At 48.5% G+C, this 21,913-nt stretch overlaps 1 protein-coding gene across 23 annotated transcripts in view; it reads right to left on the bottom strand.

Moving 5' to 3' along the window:
* Window positions 1-2,508: 2,508 nt before the first annotated feature.
* LOC125716317 (discs large homolog 1-like protein) overlaps window positions 2,509-21,913 on the bottom strand; it is a 110,242-nt gene continuing 90,837 nt past the window's right edge. For 6 of the 23 annotated variants that reach the window (XM_048988451.1, XM_048988456.1, XM_048988457.1 and 3 more), the window contains 11 exons: window positions 17,655-17,769; window positions 14,225-14,401; window positions 12,078-12,144; window positions 9,897-9,996; window positions 7,448-7,489; window positions 6,397-6,447; window positions 6,115-6,216; window positions 5,703-5,875; window positions 5,200-5,309; window positions 4,999-5,090; window positions 2,509-4,327 (listed from right to left, as the gene is read on the bottom strand). In XM_048988451.1, the coding sequence (XP_048844408.1) occupies window positions 4,221-4,327; window positions 4,999-5,090; window positions 5,200-5,309; window positions 5,703-5,875; window positions 6,115-6,216; window positions 6,397-6,447; window positions 7,448-7,489; window positions 9,897-9,996; window positions 12,078-12,144; window positions 14,225-14,401; window positions 17,655-17,769 (1,136 nt within the window). In that variant the 3' untranslated portion in view covers window positions 2,509-4,220. Of the gene's footprint in view, window positions 4,328-4,998; window positions 5,091-5,199; window positions 5,310-5,702; window positions 5,876-6,114; window positions 6,217-6,396; window positions 6,448-7,447; window positions 7,490-9,549; window positions 9,584-9,896; window positions 9,997-12,077; window positions 12,145-14,224; window positions 14,402-17,654; window positions 17,770-18,721; window positions 18,963-21,913 lie in introns of those variants that run through there. The other 17 variants (XM_048988452.1, XM_048988459.1, XM_048988463.1 and 14 more) reach the window with 9 other exon arrangements.

The following is a 21,913-nucleotide window of genomic DNA, read 5'->3' as shown; positions in this document are numbered from 1 at the left end:
TAATACAATTTCCGGAATGTGAGCGTGATATCCTGAATTTCGTGTTACTCTTACTAGTGATTCTAAATACGAAATACAGAGGTCTGTGCCGTTGAAATACAGCCGCGGAAAAAACTGAGACCACAGCACAAATTTCTCAATTTATATATGCACGTCTGTGAAAAATATATATTTTACTGCAGCCTGGTTCTTCCCTGTTTCTCTTTAATGAAGTGCTTCTTCCTTGCTTTGTGGGACTTTAGTCCTGCTTCTAGGAGCCTGATATGAACTGTCCTAGCAGTGCTTCGCCTTATTTTTCTGTACGGCTGTCTTAGATTTGACAGTGTTTCGCAAACTTTTTTTCTGTTGCAGCACGCTAGGCTACTACGAAATAATCTCACAGCAAACCAACATGTCATTAACCATACACAAGTCCAAAATAGCAGGTTTTGCTGTTTATTGGGCCTTGGCCTATAGGCTACTTACTTTAATGTGAAACTGGCTTATTTAGTTGCACAATGAAGGGATTCTGTCTTATACTGATGAGAGGCAAACCGTAGCTCCTCATCTTCGGCTCTGTTTCTCTCTTCTGCTTTTGATCAGCAGAAAGTCTGAAAATTTGAGCTCGCAAGAGTAGGTAGGAGGAGTTCAGAGCAATACTGTATGTGTTCCAGTCTGTTCCAATCTCTGACTGGATACTCCTTAGCTGCACTTAACCAAAATCTATCAAAGGGGCTGTCATTTAAGAGCATTTTCATACTCATTTCAATGAGCTGTTCTTGCATTTACAAAGATAAGTTTCCTGTTGAAACTTCTTTAAATGGGTCACGGATCAAGTCAAAGTCTTCGGTTAAGGCTGAGGGGAAATAGAAGCCGAACTTCTCTTCAAGTGTTTTTAAATGTTGAGATGACAGCACACAAACTAGTTGTAAGCCCACTGGTGGCCTGTCCTGTGTGAACGAGAGGAAACATTTCCACTGTCCCCTGCGCTACATGCTCGCACTAAAGGTCACGTGTGGAACAAAGTCCTCGGTGTTCGTCTTTTTTCATTGGGATGTTTCCAGTTTGACCTTGCATGTGCACAAATAACTCATTCAGATGCTGGAAGATGTCGGCCTCCATCTCCCCAACATGGCAGCGGCCCCATCCACGCACATACCTGCACAATCTGTCCACTTTAGTCCCCGTTTCACAATATACTCAGATGTCACCCGTAACACTTCCTCACCTGTTACTCTCTCCGACAATGGCCTACAAAAATAATTCTCCTTAATGTTCTCCCAATCAGCACATCTCACATTTGCAAGTACCAGTGAATGCCCACTCACGTCCGTCACTCCATCCAGCTGAAGTGCAAATTTTCCTGCCTAATTTTCCCAGCCACAACTCTGTCTGCCGACATACCTTCAATGTCTGCCAATTGTATTGTTTGACAAGGGAACTTTGAGATTGGTCTAGAAGCTTCTGGCCCCAGCATTGTACTCACAATAGCTTTGAAATCTGGCAAGATTAGAGATCTGATTTGGCCACTATGTATGCAACTCAATAGCAAGCTTCTCAAGCTTTGTCAGAGAGGGTAGTTTTATCATGAATTTTGCTTGTTTATCAGTTTGACTTTTCAAACGACTGAAATATTCAGTGTTCTTGCTGCTAAGTGCTGAATGTATTAGATGTCTAGTCAGTTTACTGTGGACCATTACTACTTTTGAGTTTCTCCCCGCAAACAGCACAATGGAATTGGTGCCGAGGGATCTCACGTGCACGTAACTCCATAATTCACGTTATACACCATAATTTATTAGAATGGTGTATCTTAGAAATAATGGCATGAAATTTAAATGATCAATAAAAAAAACGGAATATGGATTAAAAAAAAAAACCCTAAAACCTCAACCCTAACCCCAAGACGGTGGAACTGCACATGCGCATGAAGCGCCTCACGATAGGTAGCTTTGGTGATAGAACCCCGGCGCTGTGACACGAATGAAGGTTCGCAGCACAAACGCCGCCGCCAGTGGGTCCTGGCAATCGCACGCGCAGATACCGCCGATGAGTTGGGAAGCTGTTAGTATGCTTGTCAGAAGACAGAGATTCGTGCTGTGATAGTAATACTATCAAACCGAAGTCATGAACGATCCAGAGGTACTTGACCGAATATAAAACGAAAACACACTGATGATGCCCAACTATCCGCTGAGGTTCGGCACTGCATCGCTCATGATATTAAATTCGGTTTAATATAGTAGGTAAGCAATATTCACAATATTCATGTTGACTTCATATTTATTAAACACAGATAAAAAAGTAAACATATCAACATCAAACCCACAATTCAACCTTCATTTATGATTATGTCATGGAAAATTAATTCGTGTAGCCTACATTGTGATGTATACTTCGTATGTAAGCAGTGAAATCATTTTCATCCGAATATCGGTGTTGGTTGTTTGTCGGGTTGAATTGATATTAACCCCCCCCCCCAGCTTGAAGGGCGGGGTCTTCCGAAGGAATATGAACGTAGTACACAGCTGCATGAGAAAGTTCATTTTTATTATTATTAGCTGTTCTCCTCTTTTGACAAATGGAATGAATCGTATTGGTAGTTTATTTACATATCCGAGTCCCAAGTTATAAAGCGATGATGAGGTGGTAACGAAGCAGTCTGATAGAAAACGATCATCTCCAAAAACATAATGTTCAGGGGAGCAGGACAGAGCGCCCCCTGCTGGAAGGACTAAAGACTTCCATTACAAAGCGTGTCTCCAAACTTGTCGTTCAAGTTGCGCACGGTCTCCATATGACAGTAACCTGCACAGTCCTGCGCGGGGCTGCTTTTTTAACTAGGAACACTTTGCAAGGCTAGGGGGTGACACAAAGCAGGATTTGCCCCCTCCCTCCACCCCGCACATTTTCGGCAAGTCCTAGACTTAAAAACCATGCATGCGACATGAAGAGGCGCACAGATAATTCACATAAAATGGCAGAGATATGAACTAGCTGCCAAGGTTAATCCATTTGTGACGGTCTCGTACCAAATACATTTGCTCTGCCACCACATTACATTATGTTCTGTTGGGATCACTATTTTACAGTTTCAAAGTTAAAGCATAAGGAGGAAAATAAACTGAGAAGTAGGTGGCGGTAAAGAAAAGAAAAATATATTCATTTTTGTATAGATCCATATATATATGTTTAACAATGTAAAGAAAATATTCCCCATAGCTGTAGTCTTTAAAGTTCAATATAGACTTTTATTATAACAAAATAGGCAGTTTACGGAGGGTTAAATATCTGTTAAAATCTCAGCATACAATAAATTCTTTAGGTTTTTGCATTTCGTTTCCAACTAACCAATGGACACCATTTCTAAAAATTGCCATTCCTAGATTATGAGTTTTAAAGTATTTTTAAAGAATGTTCCAGAGCACCTAAATGTAATGAAAGCTATCAAAGGTCAAAGTGATAAAAGCAGGTTTAAATAAGACAGTAGGTTGTAGCTTCAGAAAACCACCTGGGAAATGCTCTAACATGTACCACCCACCCACCCACACACACACACACACACACACACGTTTCTTTAGCATCCGTGCAGATCAACACAAACAGTGACTCAATGTGGAGGAGAGCGGGGGGGGGGGGCAGTATGCTCGTGTATGCAATGGTACGATAAAAGAAAACTCGGCTATGATGGATGGATTGCAGTAAAGGACCACGAAAAATACAGATCGGTAGAAATTATGGGAAGGAGGGCGGACTGACGAGAAAGTAAATGTCCAGAACATGCTGCTGAAGCTGAAACGTGCAAAAGTTCTGCTCTGTGTGACTTAAAGTCTGAGACATCTTTCCATTGTCATAAAATTAATCTAAGAGACAGTTGTATATAATGCATCCAAGTAATTTTTTTTTTTTCCAAAAGTCGCCTCCCTTAAACATTAAGGAAATGTACCGTAAAAAAACCCACATATTGTAGCTGGACAGGCGCTGCCCTTAACCCTTAGCAGGAAGCTGTGGTGACCCATAGGAGAACTCAGTCCTGAGGAGACAGCTAGAGTTTAAGGAAGGTGGGGGGTGCGCTGGGGCCTAGCAAAGGTCGTGACCCCACTGACAAACGCACGGCAAAGGGGCCTGTGGATTTGGAAGCTTGGAATAAAGGAGTAAAAGGGGGGGGACATTAAAACACTGCAGGCCATTAAAAAAATAAATAAAATGGACAAAGAGAGACAGCAGAACTTGAAGCCTCTTCACAATTTCTCTTTGGCTGGTACCCATATGTAGGGCCCAGAGTGCTCCTCCATGATCTGCTTAACTTGCTCGTAAATCTCTTCCAGGGTGTCCCCTTGGATGATGGCTGCAACGGAAAGGGGGGGGGGGGGGGGAGAGAGATGTGTTTATTTCATGGGACGATGAACAGGAGGAAGGGGGCCAGAAAATTAGGCGCAAAAAGGACATGATGAAGCTACCACGGTGACTAAAGGTGCTGTGTATACACACACACACACACACACACACACACACACACACACACACACACACTTATATACTTTTTTGCTGTGTGCTAATTTTTGCTAGCACGTCTGTGACAATTGTGTCATGCAAGTGTCAAACGCTAGCGGAATTAGCATTCACTTGTGTACATTTGCATTGCGAATCCATTCCGGGCAGCTTGTTCTATAGTACTTGTTTTAAAAAAAATTTAAGTAGGAGGTTGGATATATTCCAGTTCAGAGTTTTTGGAAATGCACTGCGATGTGTGATACTACTAATAATTAGTAATTTATAGAATATACACTTTTCCCTTCAGATAGTCCATGCACAGAACACTGGTATTTCCGTGCTTTTCGACCAATCAGATGGCGGTGACGCAGTGCCATGTCAGTGCAGTTACGGCTCATATACTTTGTAATGGAAAAGCGCTAGTTGGGTCGGGTACCGCCTTGGTTCTTGGTGGTAGTGGAAAAGCGCTTAGGTTCTTTCAGATGAATGTCGAATTTGGAGCAGACTCACAGGCAGCCCACTTACCGGTAAAATATTCCATGAACTCCTGCTCCAGCTTCACGGCCCTGTCAAACGTCTTCTTGCCCTGCTCCTCCGTCAGCCTTTTGTTCATCTCCCTGTGGAGACACCAAAGGCGGGGGTCTTGTTCAAAGGAGCAGTCTGCAGACCAGCCGCACCCCACACGATGCTCAGGAATCTGCATTTCCCACTAGCTCTGTCACTCACATGATGTTCTCCACCGATTTTGGTTTGATGAACACGGCGATGGGATACAGCTGGGCGTTTTGGAGCCTCTTGATGGCGTTTCCCGAGACATCCAGAATGCAGTGCTTGCCCTGCAGTGATGGGGAAACAAAAACAACTTGATTAAAACTGCAAATGCTCTGAGATACATCGCCAGCTCACATAAATATCACTGTCAGCGGTCTACAGACATACTCAAGCTGTGTGCTGTACTTGGCAGGCAGAATCTTCTGTACCAACCTTATTTGCGACACAATTGGGCACGGCGGCTACATTCATTATAATTTAGCAGACGTTTTTGTCCAAAGCGACATACAAATGAAGCAAATAGCGCATCATAACCATAGGACTGTCAAAGCATTGACTAGGCGTAAGTGCAGTTAGGGTTAGCTTCCGATGACGGCCCAGGTAGAGTGTAAACAGTGTAGCGTCAGGCTCTTATGGATTCTGGAGCCCCAGGAGTGGTCTGGTACGTAGGTTCTCACCTTCTCTGCCACCTCACGCACAGACTGGACACTGGTCCCATACAAGTGGTTATTGTACTGGCCCGCCTCGATGAACTTGTGATCCTGGATGTCTTTCTCCATCTGTTCTCTCAAGGCGACAAAGTGATAGTCTCTGCCGTCTACCTCGTATTCTCGCTTTGGTCTGGTCGTGTCTGAAAGAGCCAACCCACTGTAGTTAGATTGAGGTAAACTGACTAGTGATGTTTATTCTGTATGAGCCCAAATCCATTATTCTAACAGAGGGGTTCTGAACAATTTCTACTCAAAAGCTAGGCCCCTTGGTGACATTACGGCTGAGTTGTGTTGCTTTCCTGTGATTGGTGGAAGGCATCCCGAGTGACGTCACGAACGACTCCCTTCGGTCTCCAGGAGACGGCTTCCTCATACTCACGGGGAACGCAGGAGCCGAATTTGTCGGGGAACTCCGAGATCAGGTCATCGTTTATCCTGTCCTTCATGGGTCCCAGAATGATCACGGGTCGGGTGTAGTTCACTGAAGTCAAGAGACACACAAACTCTTACGCTCTCTGCAGTGGTTCAGCGGCATTAAGCAAGAGCAACGTTGAGTATGAGCATCACGTCTATGGCCTATTTCCACCAGAAGGGCGGCAGCCTTGCACATATGTCTGAAGGCAGTGTCTCCACCCCCCCCCCCTCCCAAACCCCTATTTACCTTCCTGTTGGGTGACTGGCTCGTATGACAGTACATACTCCTCTTGGCCACCTGCGTGGTAAAAAGGACAAAGCAAATTCAGCAAGAACTTGGTAAAAGTGTGTAGCCTTTTCTCATAGCATGGCATGCCTGGTAAAGTTCTCTTTTACTTTAATGTCAATGTGTATGAATCTGTCCTCTGGTCAAATCACTAAGGCGTCCTCTTAAACACGTGCTACCATGCTCAGGTGTGTACAGGCCCCGACAGGTGCGCTAACCTACATTTCACACATGCTGCTGGATTAAAGACTTGAGTCTGCATAAGTCTATGCAAGCGTCATTCAACACTGTTGCTAGGTGACCAAAATTTAATTATTTCTTGTGTGCAGTGGATTAGCTCAAAATGTGGATGAGCGAAATGAGATCGGAATGATTCTCTTGATGGTAAAGTGCAGAAATTCCAACATTCCCATGCATGGAGATAAGCAGGTGAAGATTCAAAGACCTGCATAGATAGTCACAGGCGACTGTTTTTAAACATGCGAAATGTCTAGGTTCCCCAGTCGTGATGAAATATCAGGTTTTACATGCAGAAACCAGCACATGCAAAAAAAAAATATATATATATATATATAATCTCCCAATCTCCACAGTCTTCAAATGGCATTTTCCCCATAAAAAAGACACAGGGTGTTTGATTATATATGCCATAATAATTGTGTAATGCTGGAGTTGATTAAATAGCTACTTCTTTGTCCTCCAACAGTTTTACAGTGTGTTTATGGTTCACTGTTGCTGAATGACATTCACCCTCAATCTTAACGGAGAGACAGTCCAGTGCAGTTCAGTGCATGCTGAGAGTGACAGAGACAGTCACCATTAAACTCCACGAAGTGCAGGCCAGGGGAGGGGGCTGGGTATGAGGTGGGGGACAGTGACACCCTGAGGAGGAGTGTAAAGCGGAGTGAGCAGTGAGTGAGCACTGACAGTGCGGCGTGGGGCGTGCAGGGCGCGGTTAATGGCTGAGCTGGCAGTTTGGGGCAGTGGCGGTAGAAACGGAGCACAGACTTACGGTAGCTACTCTCGCTATCGCTGGCATTAGAAGTGACATGCTCTGAAATTGCAACAGAGGGAAGGTAAGCACCCATACAGACACCGACACATCGCTTCACAGACGGCGACAATTGCAGACCGGCGGCTTTGAAAACACACGGTACACGAGGAAGGCCAAGGTCAGTGTTAGCCGTTCATGTGACGAGTTAGGACACGACAAGGAGACATAAAAAGTGAGCTTCCTTAGTTTAAATACAGAAGCTGGAATATTCTAACCATGGCACAGGCTAAATACAAAGAAAGACTGGTCTTTACTTGTGGTTTGTCCTAATACCGTTATGTACATATTTGAATTGTAATTACAATGGCGAGTCAGACATTGACTGGAAGGTTTCAGCTGCTCTCTCAAAGGTATTGGGCAATGACACATATCCAGTATTACTTTTTTAAATTTTCTGTTCTATATCATTCTGTGCCTTTGAATGTGTATAAAGAAAATTATGAAGCACTGGAAAAAAAAACTTCAAGAATTAATAGTCACATTTACAGGAAAAATACACTTAATTCACCTTGCCCAGATACATGAGGAAATGAGTTTGAACCAGTGACTCTCAACCAGTGGCCTGTACTTCGAAGCGGGGTTACTGGCTTATCGGGGTAACTTGTCGGATTTAAGGTACCACAGTTTAAATGGACTTCATATTCGTTCACTTACATTTTGCCTAGACTACCTTAAATCTGACAAGTTTTCCCGATAAGCCAGTAACCCCGCTTCATAATACAGGCTCCCATTCCACTGGGACCCCTGACAGTCCACATGTTTTTGAAAAAATGACTGGCAGGGAGCTGTAAGGGATCTTCGGGTCTCAACCATCTTCGGGTCCTCGAAGACCAGGTTGAGAAAGAATGATCCAAACTAACAGCGGTAACATACTACGGGGTATACCTACTCTATTCCCTGTGCCAAGTGCATGATATTTTAGGCTAGTTATTATGGAAAATGCCACATTACTGTAATTTATCATCAGACTGGCCTTTAATTCATATATGACAGCAGTAATTAGAATGCAAGGTTGCTGAATCTCAGCGCCTGTCCACAGCGCGAAGTCAGCCCAGACTCTCGATGACCTGCAGGGCAGAGCCCCGATTCTCCTTCTACAGTTTCACCCTCGACACACTCGCCGGCACATCTGGGGCATCAGCACGGTGTACACGCTGTCTCCGAGCATGCTTCAGATTTACAGAGGCCTTCGGGATCACACTCTGCATCTGTGAGGCCCCCCCACCCCCGCCACCCCCTCCCCCCCCCCCCCCGTGGGAGGCTGGTGCTCAGTGGTGAGGGTTTGTGGCAGACAGTGGAATGGGACAGATGTGAGGTAGAGTCGTGTGGAGCCCAGGAGCTAAATCCCTCTACATGCGCGGCTGCGCAGTGACACACGTCTGCAGCCGCCACAAGGGATTCGCCCCGGCTCAACCGCATGTGTTTGGAAATAAACTGTGTTACGATGTAAACTGACTGTTTGCACGGTCTGCTGATGTGTACAGCCTGGATGAGCAGCTACGTCACAGATCGGCACCGACACGATCCTTTGCGCGATCAACAAACAGCTCAGTGGTCAGTATCCAGAAGAATAGGTTCAGAGTGGGTGTCAAGCCAACGAGGGGGGAACCCTGGATGTTTCACAGAGCACATGATTAATAAGTGATTTACACCCAAAACAGCAGACCAGGCAGCTGATCAGTTCAAGTAAGCAAAAATGAAAGTCAAGAAATGCCAGCGCCAGGTTGTCCCCCACTCAGATAAGTGAGGAAGAACTGCTAGCATTCCCTCCCAGAGGGACCATGACAGAGCTGCCATATGTCCAGCGCCTCCTGCAGACTGGAGGCCGTGCTCCTCATCATGTAACGTAAGCTGGCCTGAAATCCAGGAGGATGCAATGGCGATTGTGACTGGGGGGGGGGGGGGGGGGGCACTGAGTGGAAGATGGATGCATTAGGAACTGATGGGTGGAGCATGAAATTAAGAAAAAAGGTCTGATCAAACCCAAAATTATTTTCTGACAAACGTAAGGGGTGGAGAGTGAGGAGGTGCCGGAGGAGGTCTGGCGAGAGCGGACTTACTCAGGCCCTTCGATCCCAGGTCGTCTGGGATCTCCTGTGGAGCAGTCAGCAGAGAGCAAGCAAACGAGAGAGACAACCACAAAGAGAACATCCGTTACTGGGACACGACACGGGGTGGGGGGGGGGCCCTACCGGCAGACAGAGCCGCTCAGCCGCAACACGCCAACAGCTTTGGTACCGCGGAAAGGGGGCAGAATGCAAGAATGGGGGGGGCCGAATTTCCCAAGAGTGGGGACACTGAGGCGGTGTCCATCGCAGGGGTCCTTGGGTGCTGTTGGGCCGTCTGCGGCTGTGCCCGTCGGTACCGCGTCGGCCCTGCTCTCGCGCGCTCCCTACGTGCTACTTACGGTCGACATCGCTCGTTTCCTGTTCGCCTGGGTCCTTGTTCTTGTAGAAAGTGAACTTTCGGGAAAAGAGATTCTTTTTACGCTTGTCATTGAATGACTGCTGAGGGAGAGAAGGGGGGGCAAAAGAACACAGGAGAAGAGGGGTGTCCAATGCTGGCGTGAACAAAAAAGCCCGGTGACTTCCGGGGGAACCGACCCTGTCACCACCTTCAGCAGGGTGACCTCAATGGTTCAGGTTTTACCTTTAATTTAATTATTTAGAGCAACGTTTCCCAACCCAGTCCTCAGAGAACCCCAGACCATCCACATTTTTGTTCTCTCCCAGCTCCTGACACATCTATACGAGGTATTCAGCGTTCTTAATTGGCTGGAAGCTGGGAGGGAGCAGAAATGTGGACCGGCTGGGGGTCCCCGAGGACTGGGTTGGGAAACACTGATCTCCAGAAAGAAGCCACACATCCCTGGCATCTTCATACTTTTCAGAGGAAACGGTGATTACTTATGAGCACATTTATACTAGGACCATAGGAACATATGATTCCGAGCCCTTTTAATGGGTCCTGCTGTGGCCTTAAGCTCAGCACCCTGTGCTGCAGCAGGCTCTCTCAGAAATAACCCCACATGAAGGACCGGTGACAGAGTCAGCTCTGCGCATGAGATGAACGCAGCTCCCAATCGATGGAGAATGTCGACAGAGTGTATCACATCTAAAGACAGAATCGACAAAAATGGTAGGGGCTCCACAGCCAAGCAGAGCATGTTCAAAGGACAAAATGAGGAGGGTGGGGGGGTGGGTGGATAGCAAGAGATGTGGAAGATTCTAGAGGTTGAGGCCAGTCACCAAAGCCAGGCGGGGATTGGTCAATAGTGTTACGAGGTCCGTCTTTACAAAGCCACACGCAGCAGCGACACAGAGGCTAAACAAAGGTGAATCTGCCGAAGCACGTAAATAGAAAGTCACAGTTCACAACAGGAGATGCTCTAAAATAAGAGTGCACTTCTCTACTTCCAAGTTTATACCGGGGCTAAGTGTGACAGGAAGTGTTTTCACATCAGAATGCAATGTGACAGACCACTCTACATCTGCGCACATTAAGCTGTATTAAAAACCAATTCGGCTCAGACCCTCATCTATATTCATGTAGAGGGAGGCAACAGCAGGCTTTGCGTTCCCAATCTTACAGCACAGAAATATGCCTGCCTGCGAGGGATCCGGAGTACAGGTCGGAGTGGCTGCAGCAGCAAGCAGTCGCATGCCCGCTGCGGTGTCCCAAATATGGTCGCAATAAAAGTGGATGCAGGGGAATTTGGGGATTTCTAGTTTGACTTCCGTTTACTCATTATTTTACTCATTAATACTCTTATGTGTCATTTACTACAGGGAGCTCTTTGGGAAACTCACTGCATGGCCTACATCTACCACTGTTTACTATACTGTTGTGCATCTGATAAAAACTTTGATTCGATTTCATCTGGTTGCAGCTCGTAAAGGGGCCTCATCCCACCATTGACAGCTGAAGGGCTGAAGGAGACATTCCGGAAAGCTGCATGTAACGGCAGAAAGCGGGGTGCAGACAGCAAAGGACTGGTGGAAGGGAAGGACATGCGGTTGGATACTGGAACAGGAAACCGGACACGAGGAGGAGGGGATGGAAGTGTTGCAGTGTGGCAGAGGCATCAATGGCAAGCGTACGTGTGTTCTGGTTCCCACTGGGCGCGACATGCAGCTGTTTAGCGGGCTGTGTTAGGCCGTGCGGTGCATCGGCGCCGCGCCTCCGTGCGGTTAATTCTGGTCAGGTGATGGCGCCCCCAACAGGACCGGCGCAGGAGAAACCGAGCGGTGTCAACGCGCATGCTGTTAACTCTGACAGTGTTGAGTCAGTGTGACTGATTAGTGCATCTCAACACAACTCCCGGAAGAAGAGCACGAGCTACCTAGCCAGGGACATCAACCATACCGAACCCCCCCCCCCACAACATTTCAGCACATTTCTTTACCAAAACAGCATCACAGTATGACGCTCTTTCTAAGTAATCTCATTCATCCAAAAACTTAATCAGTGTATCCTAACACTGTTTTTAATTAGTTTTGGTAAACTGAAACCCCTCCCGTTCCTTGTTATGCTAATATCTGCTATGCTCTCTGTCAGAAGAGCAGAGAGATGGTTTGCAGATACTCACCGCCTTGTCTCGCGATTTGGAGTTGAACTTGACTGTCTTTAACCGAGCTCTCTCCTTCTTCTCCACCCTACAGCCCAGAAAATCGGGGGGGGGGAGCAAAGAGCAGTTGAGGTCAGTGTCGTGATGATTACTGCATATCCTAAATGCCCATAATGCAAATAATCCTAAGATATTAAACCAAGCTGGCTGAAAAATCCAGCTTTTATGATCCACCACCTCATCTAAATCACCCGATGCAACTCCGGAGCGAGTAGGAAACTCGCAGTGCTTTGAAAAACGACATCATCTGCAAAAAAAAACCTATAGATGCACAATGAGAACGTCCTGACACATTTTGAGCATCACACAGTAATAACCTTTTATAACCGAACTGGTCATATTTAAAAGCCAGTTCAGTTCTAGACTTCAAACATCTGTATGAACAGCAATCAAGTCCAAAGAGAAAAAGCACAGAGGTTAGTGTGACCAAAAAAAGAAAGAGAGAGAAGCACTGACAGGCAGGGATGACCTGGGATGACCTCCGACGAGATGAAAGAGTGTGCAGCTGTTTCTGCTCGCATCAAAGCTCACACCAGCTTGGGACAGGCACACATCACACTACAATGGTACTGCGGTCTCCACGGTAACCGCCTCACATCAATCAAGGCTATTACCTGAATTTCAAAGGCTATCGGCCTCATGCCGAGATGCATTTAAGTACCGACCTCTGTTAAACGCCTAATTATACAACTGAAAAAAACCATAGTACTAAACTGATAATTTAGCAAAATTAACCCAACGTACTGGGTTAATTCAACATTATTCAGTAATACCTCACATACAAAACAGCATGTGATTTAAAGCGCTTTGTAATTCATGTTCTAATTCTGCTGCAGTACCATGACACGGCTTGGCGAAAGGAGGCAGTGGGGTCACATGACAGGGCATCATCGACCCGGACAAAAATGGAAGGGAAATCTGACACTGGGTAGCACAAAAGGGGCTCGAATTCCGAGGAAGAGCGCGAGTAACTCAACACGAGGAGCCACGTTAAATATTTAAGGCCCACTGGGTGGAACCTTGCTCTATGTACAGAGCAGCAGTGGCTCATGGGTAATCTGACGCTTGTGCTGCAAGCGACAAACAGGAATCTTCCAGGCTTATTCTGATGCTCATTCCCAGCAAGATTTCGCTCATAGCTCACAAGGCGCTGACATGGTGAACAACATTTTCCTTACTTAACAGGAATAAATTAGACCCTGGTCAAGATTTTTTTGTTAAACCATTATTTAAAATTACTTTATTATATTAATAACAGATTCAATATACAAAACCTTATTCTGTTCTCCTGAGTCCACTGGAACATTTCTTGCTTAATGGACTTAGTGTTTGCAAACACATTTAAAAGCACGTTTTTCCGCTACAGGCGCTTTTCTGTTCCACCCCAAGATTGCAGCGGACAGCAGGCTGGAAATTCAGCCACAGAAACGGTATTTTAATGCTGTGTTGTATCAGGGTATATTATCTGTGAGATTTAATGTCTTGGGTTTCTCCCTTGTTTCTCTTCAGTCAGGCAACTGGACCTCAAGTCAGCAATGATCGTGTCTGAAATCCGGGGCTGCATCCTTTGAAAGACGCGGTCCAGGAAGGCACAACCTTTACAGGCTGTGTTCTTCGAAGGTCGAACTGCGTGGTCAAATGTGACGGTCTGGCCTACGGATTATTTCCTATTTGCGTCACCAGCAGTTCCCGCCTTTACCCCAGAGTCACGAAGCCACGCCTCTATTGCCAAGTCGGGACACGCCCATGAATCTTGGGGTCTGTGGGGCGGGGCAGTGCATGGTGGGGTGTGGCCGGGGTGTGGCAGTGCATGGCGGGGTGTGGCAGTGCATGGCGGGGTGTGGCAGTGCATGGCGGGGTGTGGCAGTGCATGGCGGGGTGTGGCCGGGGCGTGGCAGTGCATGGCGGGGTGTGGCAGTGCATGGCGGGGTGTGGCAGTGCATGGTGGGGTGTGGCCGGGGCGTGGCAGTGCATGGCGGGGTGTGGCAGTGCATGGCGGGGTGTGGCAGTGCATGGTGGGGTGTGGCCGGGGCGTGGCAGTGCATGGCGGGGTGCGGCAGTGCATGGCGGGGTGCGGCAGTGCAGGGAGGGGTGTGGGCGGGGCTGACCTTCGCTTGCTGGGAATGACGCCTATCTCCTCCACCTCCCCATCGGGGGTCACTTGCCGCGCCTGCCACCACTCGTCGTCAGAGGCGTTCACCACGTGCAGAATGTCCCCGAATTTGAAGTTCAGGCCTTGGCTGGGAAGCCCGGAGTCTTTCGTCTTGTCATAGTCAAACAGCGCTCTGTAAACAGGGAGAGAACAAACAAGGGGGAAACACCCAGCGGTTATGAGACACAATAATGCACAAAGAGTGCATTTCTCCAGATGCAAGTCGGGAGAATCCGCAGGCAAAAATTAAAGTGCACCACGCATATATATCAGGACTGCTCTATTCCGCTGAAAACGCGTCATTTTTAACATTAAAATTGAGATGCCTAAAGCCTGAAATAATTACAGATGATGAAATATACTTTAAAATGTAAAAACAAAAGAGCACAAGCTATTTCCAGAAGACAAGGGTCATGCTTTCAGACATCTGTACCCCAAGCAGCAGAAAATGAAAGGAAAAAAAGCATGACTGTCGTGGAACACAGTTTCAATACATGATTATTGGGTCAAAGCAGCCACCAGGACATGAGAGTTTAAGACACGCAGAATCACAAGCCTGTTCAGCAAATACTGCAGGAAGTCAAGCTGAAGCGTCTTAACCACCTTCTGACGCCGAACGCACAGGCAAGATCTGCACCAGGTTAGACCTCCGGCTAACATCCCGTAATGTAATCCACATGACTGAAGTGTAAATGTAGGCTTGTAGGGACACATGAACTGGCATCAACGGTATATCTAGCAGCGATGCAGCAATGTGGAACTCTTGGTCAATACCAAAAGCCGATGAATTCCTCCTAACATTACAGATAATGATAAGCTCCACACACCTGTAGCGAAACCGATGTCAGTGACGTTCCTTCTTAAGACCCCGTGAATCTGAGTACCAGCCGCATCCTATAATTCAGGCAGTGAGACGTCAGCGAAGTAGCATCGACCTGGGAGACTGTAGCGAGGTTCTAAGTGGCGAATGAGCCGACAAAATCCCTCGTCCTCCATTACGGAAAACACCTGACTGTCAGATGTAATTGTTTCCATTATTTCAGTCATGTCTAGCTCTGGTGCTGCTAACTTTGAATACTGAACTATATCTAAACACCGGACAGCAATATCAAGCAAATCTGACCCATCGGCCAATACCCATGTCAGCCGATATTTTGTGTACCTTTGCTATATACCACTTTAAACTTTAATCACTTAAAGCCAGTACCATTATAATAAGCTGTAGCAGAGGACAGTCTTCAAAGTATCCTCCGAAATCAGCGAAACGTAGCACAGACGTTACCCCTGCTCACCCAAGGATTGTCACTGGTTTTCTGAATATAACACATGGCGTGTTCACATTTCACGGCAGAGCAGTTCAGATGCAGCAAAGAGCTGCACGGGGCCATGGGCCTCCGTTTGCCAGGAGACGCATGACCCCCCCCCCCCCCGAGAGGTTTTCGACCCCATGCAAGCCTTGCGACCGTAATTCTTGATCACTCGCACTAATGTGGAATCGTGGGGGAGGCAGAGTGAAAATTACCCTAAAAACAAGTGCATCAAGCACACCCCCCCCCCCAAACCAAAATTCCGACAGACAGGCCAGGGCTGCTGACCCGCACAGGGGAACGGAGCTGCTGTGAGCAAACAGATTAAGACTCACGCTTAGAGGAAAAGCTACAATTTAGATTTGAACAGCAGAGGTGACCAGAAGCAGAGAAAAGTAAACACCACACATACTCTGGTAAATTTTTCCCCAGGGGAAGGGCGGGGAAATTTATACGTGTATTCCCGTCATTTCAGATATAGCTGACATTTAGAAACCAAATAATTATTTAGGGTGGGCAGGCGCCGCATTTATGTCAGCGAGCCGTCTTCTGCCAAGCATCTGACCATTTGACATTAAGAACAGGCTGCGTGGATTAGAACTTTAAGGAGATTTCGAATTTTTCCATTCCCGTAAGACGACAGAAATTCGTATATGTTTCGCGGCGATTTCTCCAGCATTGAAGGGGCGCGAGGCCGGGACAAGCTCGGATGAGAGGCTCCCGCATTCATTCCAGTTTGCGGTATTACAGAGGATATTCTGAAATGCGGTAACGCGCTTGGCCCTAAATGAAACTATACCGGATCCACTCTGAGGTCACCAGCTTCCAAAATAATATATGTACATACATCAGCACACTTCGGGAAGCTGACCATGCTGCATCACCTCAGCCGTGAGTGATACTGAAAAACAGCGGACAGCTACACGTGTATAAATTATTCATTTTGCATGTAGCGGATCGCAGGCAAGGTTCTTGTGGAACCGGTTCATTTTCTGGCAGACAAAAGGTCTGATGTGACAAGTTGACAAAGGAGATCGCACGTCACGTCAAATCTACCCTGCAATACGTGAAGCTTTGTAAACGGGCAACTGCAGATAAGAGAAAAAAAATTCTTAAAGGGAATAAAAAAAAAAAAAAAAACCGCAAACACTTGTAATGAAGAGGCGACGGTCATGCATCTCCTCGTGGCTGAAGGTCTTTCGGAAAGAGCCGGAAGTGTTTTTTCCTAAGTGATATTTTCCTCAAAATGACATGTTCTGCCTTTCTCAACGGCGTCTCTGCACAAGTACACGAATGAAGAGCATTTGCAATGGAAGAGTCCTTGAGACCAGTGGAAAAAGAGGATGTCCAGAGTGAAACAGGAGGTAAAGGAGGGAGGGCAGAGAGGGCACCAGTGAGGCGTGGTCATAAGTAAGGGGGGGGGAACCACGTGGAAATCGGGTAAAGGGTTTACTGAATCACTGACCGAAGAAGGGCGACTCATCAACATTTGTGTGGCTTCTCTCACCATTTAAAGCAACAGACATCTGTGCAGCCAATCCTGTCCAAATCCCTGAGTTGAATGAATGTCAGCTCTGGCTCAGTTCCACACTGTGATACAGAGGCTGCTATCATGTAAAGGTGTCAGGTAAACAAAACTGCATAATGGACAGGCAGTGACGTCACAGTGATGCGGGCGCCTTTGACAGTCTGGGTCGGCAGCGCTTCAGACACGCCTTACCTCGTGCCCCTTTAATGACAGAAAGTACCAGAACAGGGAAGATGGAGACGGAAGCCTGACAAACCAGCGCTAGTGCCACAGAGTCAGCAGCTGGACCGGAAGATACCTCACTGCTAATTTGTTATGCTGTAGAGCAGTGTTTCCTAATCCGGTCTTCAGTGACCCACAGTCGGTCCATGTTTTTGCTCCCTCTGAGCTCCCTACCAGACAGTCAACATTATTGCTCCCACCCAGTTCCTAGTAGGAGGGAGCAAAAACATGGACTCTCTGTGGGTCCCCAAGGACCAGATTAGGATACACTGCTATAGATACATTTTTCAGTTTTCGAAATTGGCATGAACAGGGGTAAGGTCTCTCACCTGACATATAGGGACCTCTTCTGGTTGGTCCGCAGCGAGCCAGACCCAGAGCTGATGCTGCTGTTCATCATCTGCTCCCGAAGGTCATGGATTTTGGCCTCGAACCGGCTGTATTCTGCAAACAATGGGAGCACAAATCAATATGAGGCACGGAAGAGAACCGAAGGGTTAAAACACCCCCAACACGCGCACCCCCCAACCCCCACGGTGCTGGAGGGGATCAGGAGACCCAGCTGCTTTACCCTCTCCGCACCCTGAGCTCAGTGCACATGGACTGGACCAAAACAGCAGGACGAATCCAAATTCACAAAGCTCACCAGCGGCATCCGCTGGTCCAAGACGCCCACGTCTGATGAAGAAAACGACCAACACCACACATATGGGGGGGGGGGCGCGATTCTATTATATTGATGATACTGATGATCCTGACGCGAGGGGAGGGCCACTTCGTAGATCCGGACAAACCTACAGGAAACCCGCACATGAGGATTTGGGATCACGCTCATCCGGCATCTCCCAGCTCTCCGCTCGGGCATGACGGCAACTCTGTAGGTCACGGAAGCACAGAACGGTTCACGACTCGCCAAATCTAGGAAACATCCCTGGCCAAGTCCGGCAGACCGGACATGAGACCTAATCGGCATAAAAAAAAGGAGGGAAATAACAGAGAATGCCGAAAAAGGACTTTAAGGTCACTTTGATACACTCAACACTGAGCGTTCGATACAAGCCAGTGTGTCTCCGATCAGCCTAATATGTGACGCCCCTCCATGTGGCAGACAGAATAAGGAGAGAATAGTGCACTAATGAATCGAGCTGCTGTCACAAGATGAGAGGACCGCGCCACTGGCACGCTCCCCGTTAAACTCGAGCACTCGCGGCATTTCGCCGGCCGCCAGAGTGCCACTATTCACCAGACCGACGCAAAGTAAGCAGAGAAGCAGCCTGCAAACCAACGCTCTCATTAAGAACACGAACCCGCTGGATCCCTCTCCCACCCCCCCACCCCGAACGCCTGCCCAGTTCTGCCTTCCCCCCCGTCCCTCTCAACGGCGCTCCGTACTCACAGGGCTCCTGTTAGGGCGCAGTGACTGCACTGTCGGACTGCTCTGCCGTGCTCCGTGTGTGCGTGTGTGTGCCGTGCGTGTGTCAGCACCCTGCACCTTAGCCGCGTGACGTGTCCCGATGTTGCCTGACGCTCCCTGCTTATCCCTGAGCACCTCCAGAAGAACCGTGCGACAGACAGACGCTGAGGGGACCTCACCGTGGAGAGCCCGCCCTCTGCAACCCCCCCCCCCCCAGTAGCAACCTCTATTCAAGGCAACACACTCCGGGACAGCACACTTATACTCCGTCCAACAGTAAAAAGAAAAAAAAAAAAAAAAAAAAAAAAAAAAAAAAACACACACACGTGCTCTCTCTCTCTCTCTCTCTCTTTCACTCTCTCTCTCTCTCCCTCACTCTCCCCCCCTCCCACACACACACACAGACACACGCAAACGGCAGGGAAAAAGGACAACCAGTGCTCAACTATAGCCCTGGTGTTGTGTTACACCCGATATCCATTTCATATCGGTTCCTGCTGTACTTCGTCTGACGCTCCTCGCTCACTTAATTAACAGACCGAGGAGTTTAACTAGCACCGCTGACCTGCACGCCCGGGGTAAACTCGCACGTCTTGTGCAGATTTTAACTTGGGGAGGGGGCCGGCCGCTGCTTTCATTAGCATTTAGAGCCTGGCGTTCTCCAGCGGCTCACGAGAGACCGAGGCTGGGCCCCGGGGAAGGCAGGAGGCGAGCAACCGGTGAGCCTAAAGCGTCCCCCCGCCAATCCTGCCCGTCAGCCATCATGCGCTCTGTCCCCGTCCCCAGGGTGCAGCTAGCTCACTCCCGGTAATATCAGACGCAGAATCATTAAATCGGCATCATCCCTTTTAACTCGGATAAACAATAATCTCAGAAGGAGCAGAGACCGTCTAAACACAGGGGGCTGGGATGCGGGCGTGGGGGTCCCAAAAAGCACAGAACCTTTCCGGCATGTACCGTTACACAGAAGTGGGGTTTCATGGATGTTAAAAAAGAAAACAAAAATATGAATAATAAGCAGCGGAAACCCTGCTTCATGCAGTACTCTAATGGGTAACGATGGAGGCGGGAAAAGGTCATGGAGCGTTGCCAGGGGCGACGTGTCGGCCAACAGCCGCTGACGGACACCGGCGTTCAGTGCGCCAGCCAGCCCCAAGCATCCGAGAGCTCCTATTCCCTGCTGAGGTTCGGGGACACGCAAGAAGAGCACAGGCACCGAATCCCCGAAAATCCACAAGGATCCGACTGCACCGTGGATGAGGGAACGTGGATGGCGGGTCCAGCCCTCCACGACCCGATCCCTGGCCACTGCAAAACCAGCGCAAATCATGGTGAGCCTCCAGCAGCAGGCGCGACAGTAAGCGATCAGGATGAGGGACGTTTACCGGATGTCAGCTCTTGCGTTGCTTCTCATGCCGGTTGAATTAAAGTGGCAGTGATTAAGATGAATAATTATTCAATCAAAACGACAGGGCTGCAGGCTTCACGCTGCGTCCCATAAGAGCACCAGAAAGCCACAGTGCTGCAGCCACAGGGCCTGAGGCACAGTGTGTGTGCGATCACGCATATGCGTGTGCTCAGCACGCTTCGTTTGCTATCTGGGTAGCTCCCCTAGGGAGGACGACAGAGCGGTGTTCTTGCACATTTCGGGACGTGGGGTGAAGAGACACCCAGTGAGGTGAGAGCGGCCCCGGTGCCCTGAAGGGGAGGGAATGGGGAGAGAAACACCCTGTCCCGTCCCCCGGTAAGATGCCAAGGCGGGCTTTATGCGCACCACTCAGCTTGCCAGGGCCCACGAAAGTCCCATAAATACGTAAAAAAACACAACGGGAACCTCAGCACTAGGAAAAACCCACTCCGGCTGCAGCATAATTCTCCCAGGGTGTGAATCACAGCTTCTGCTTAAATATGTACTCATGGCTCACTGGGGGTGGGGGGGTATGTACCACTGGTCAAACAGTCATGAGCTACAAAGCAGCCACAACATTTAATTAATCGGCTAATGTCGGCAGCACCTGTCAGATGATAGCTAAACATCGATAAGGCTAAAACAGCTACATGTAAAAGGAGAGAGTGGGGGGGGGGGGGGGAGTGTGCGAGGGTGGGGAGTCAGAGCTGTGTCAGGGGAGCTGAGCCGCAAATTCACAAATAAGGGCTGTCTGCTACACAGACCCGGCGCGGCGGAGATCATGAGCAAGGCTATGACCCTTTTCCAAAAAAAACAAAAAAAAAAAAACAATTAAGCACATAAACGAACACAGAGCGTGCAACCCTGTTCTGCGCACAGAGGTGGGCTACACTCCTCACTCTGGAACAATCCGTACTAGACCACAAAAGGAGGAGACAGCGCCATTGTCTCCCAATGTCAGCGGCACCAGCAAGCAGGGGCCGGGTGCTGAGGAGCACGTCCACTCTCAAATGTCAGCAGCGAGCGCTGGAAATGCCGGAGACGCCGCACTCCTAGCGAGCGAGCGAGCGGCCGCATATGCGGTGATGCTCTTACGGATTTCCTCCCCTGGTGCACGGGAGCAGGGCTGTCCACAGTGCCGCCGGAAGGTCTGTAATCTGTGTTCAGCACCTCCCCAGAGTCCAAACTTCAAAGCTGACAGGATCCGCGTGACTCGAGCTCCGCTCCAGGCCTGGTGTCATTGCACCTTGATTCATCGCAGTCACATGACGCCTCCATATTTAGAAAGAAAGGCCCATCTGTTTAATCTGCGCCCAATTCATACGCGATGCCTCTCACGAGGATGCTGACGGGGTGACAACATGCGTTAGCCGCAGGAAGTTAGCACCCACCCGCTTACATATCCCACTGGGCGCAGGGCGCGGCTCTCCCGCAGTGCTAATGCTAATGGCTAGTCCCCAAGCTGTGACGGCGGTGACATCTGGGGGGGGGGACGAAACAAAATGCAGAGCCTGCCACCTCTCCTTTTTAGCGCTGACGGCTCGCACTTTTCTGACCAAAGTGGCAGCGTGTGGCAGCGTGTGGCAGCGTGTGGCACCCCCCCCCCCCCCCCCCAAAAAAAAAAAAAAAAAAAAAACAGGAAGTTCACGATGCTCATGCAGGTGACGGATTCACGCGCCTTGCTTTCTCATTTGCCTGCCCCCCCCGCACCGCTCCTCTGACACATTCTCCTTAAACCAGATTTAAATCGCACTGCCGGATCCCTC

The sequence above is a fragment of the Brienomyrus brachyistius genome, chromosome 21, assembly GCF_023856365.1.
Source record: "Brienomyrus brachyistius isolate T26 chromosome 21, BBRACH_0.4, whole genome shotgun sequence".
Classification (NCBI taxonomy): domain Eukaryota; kingdom Metazoa; phylum Chordata; class Actinopteri; order Osteoglossiformes; family Mormyridae; genus Brienomyrus; species Brienomyrus brachyistius.
The sequence above is the reverse complement of the archived record's forward strand: the minus strand, read 5'-3'. Positions and strand labels throughout refer to the sequence as shown.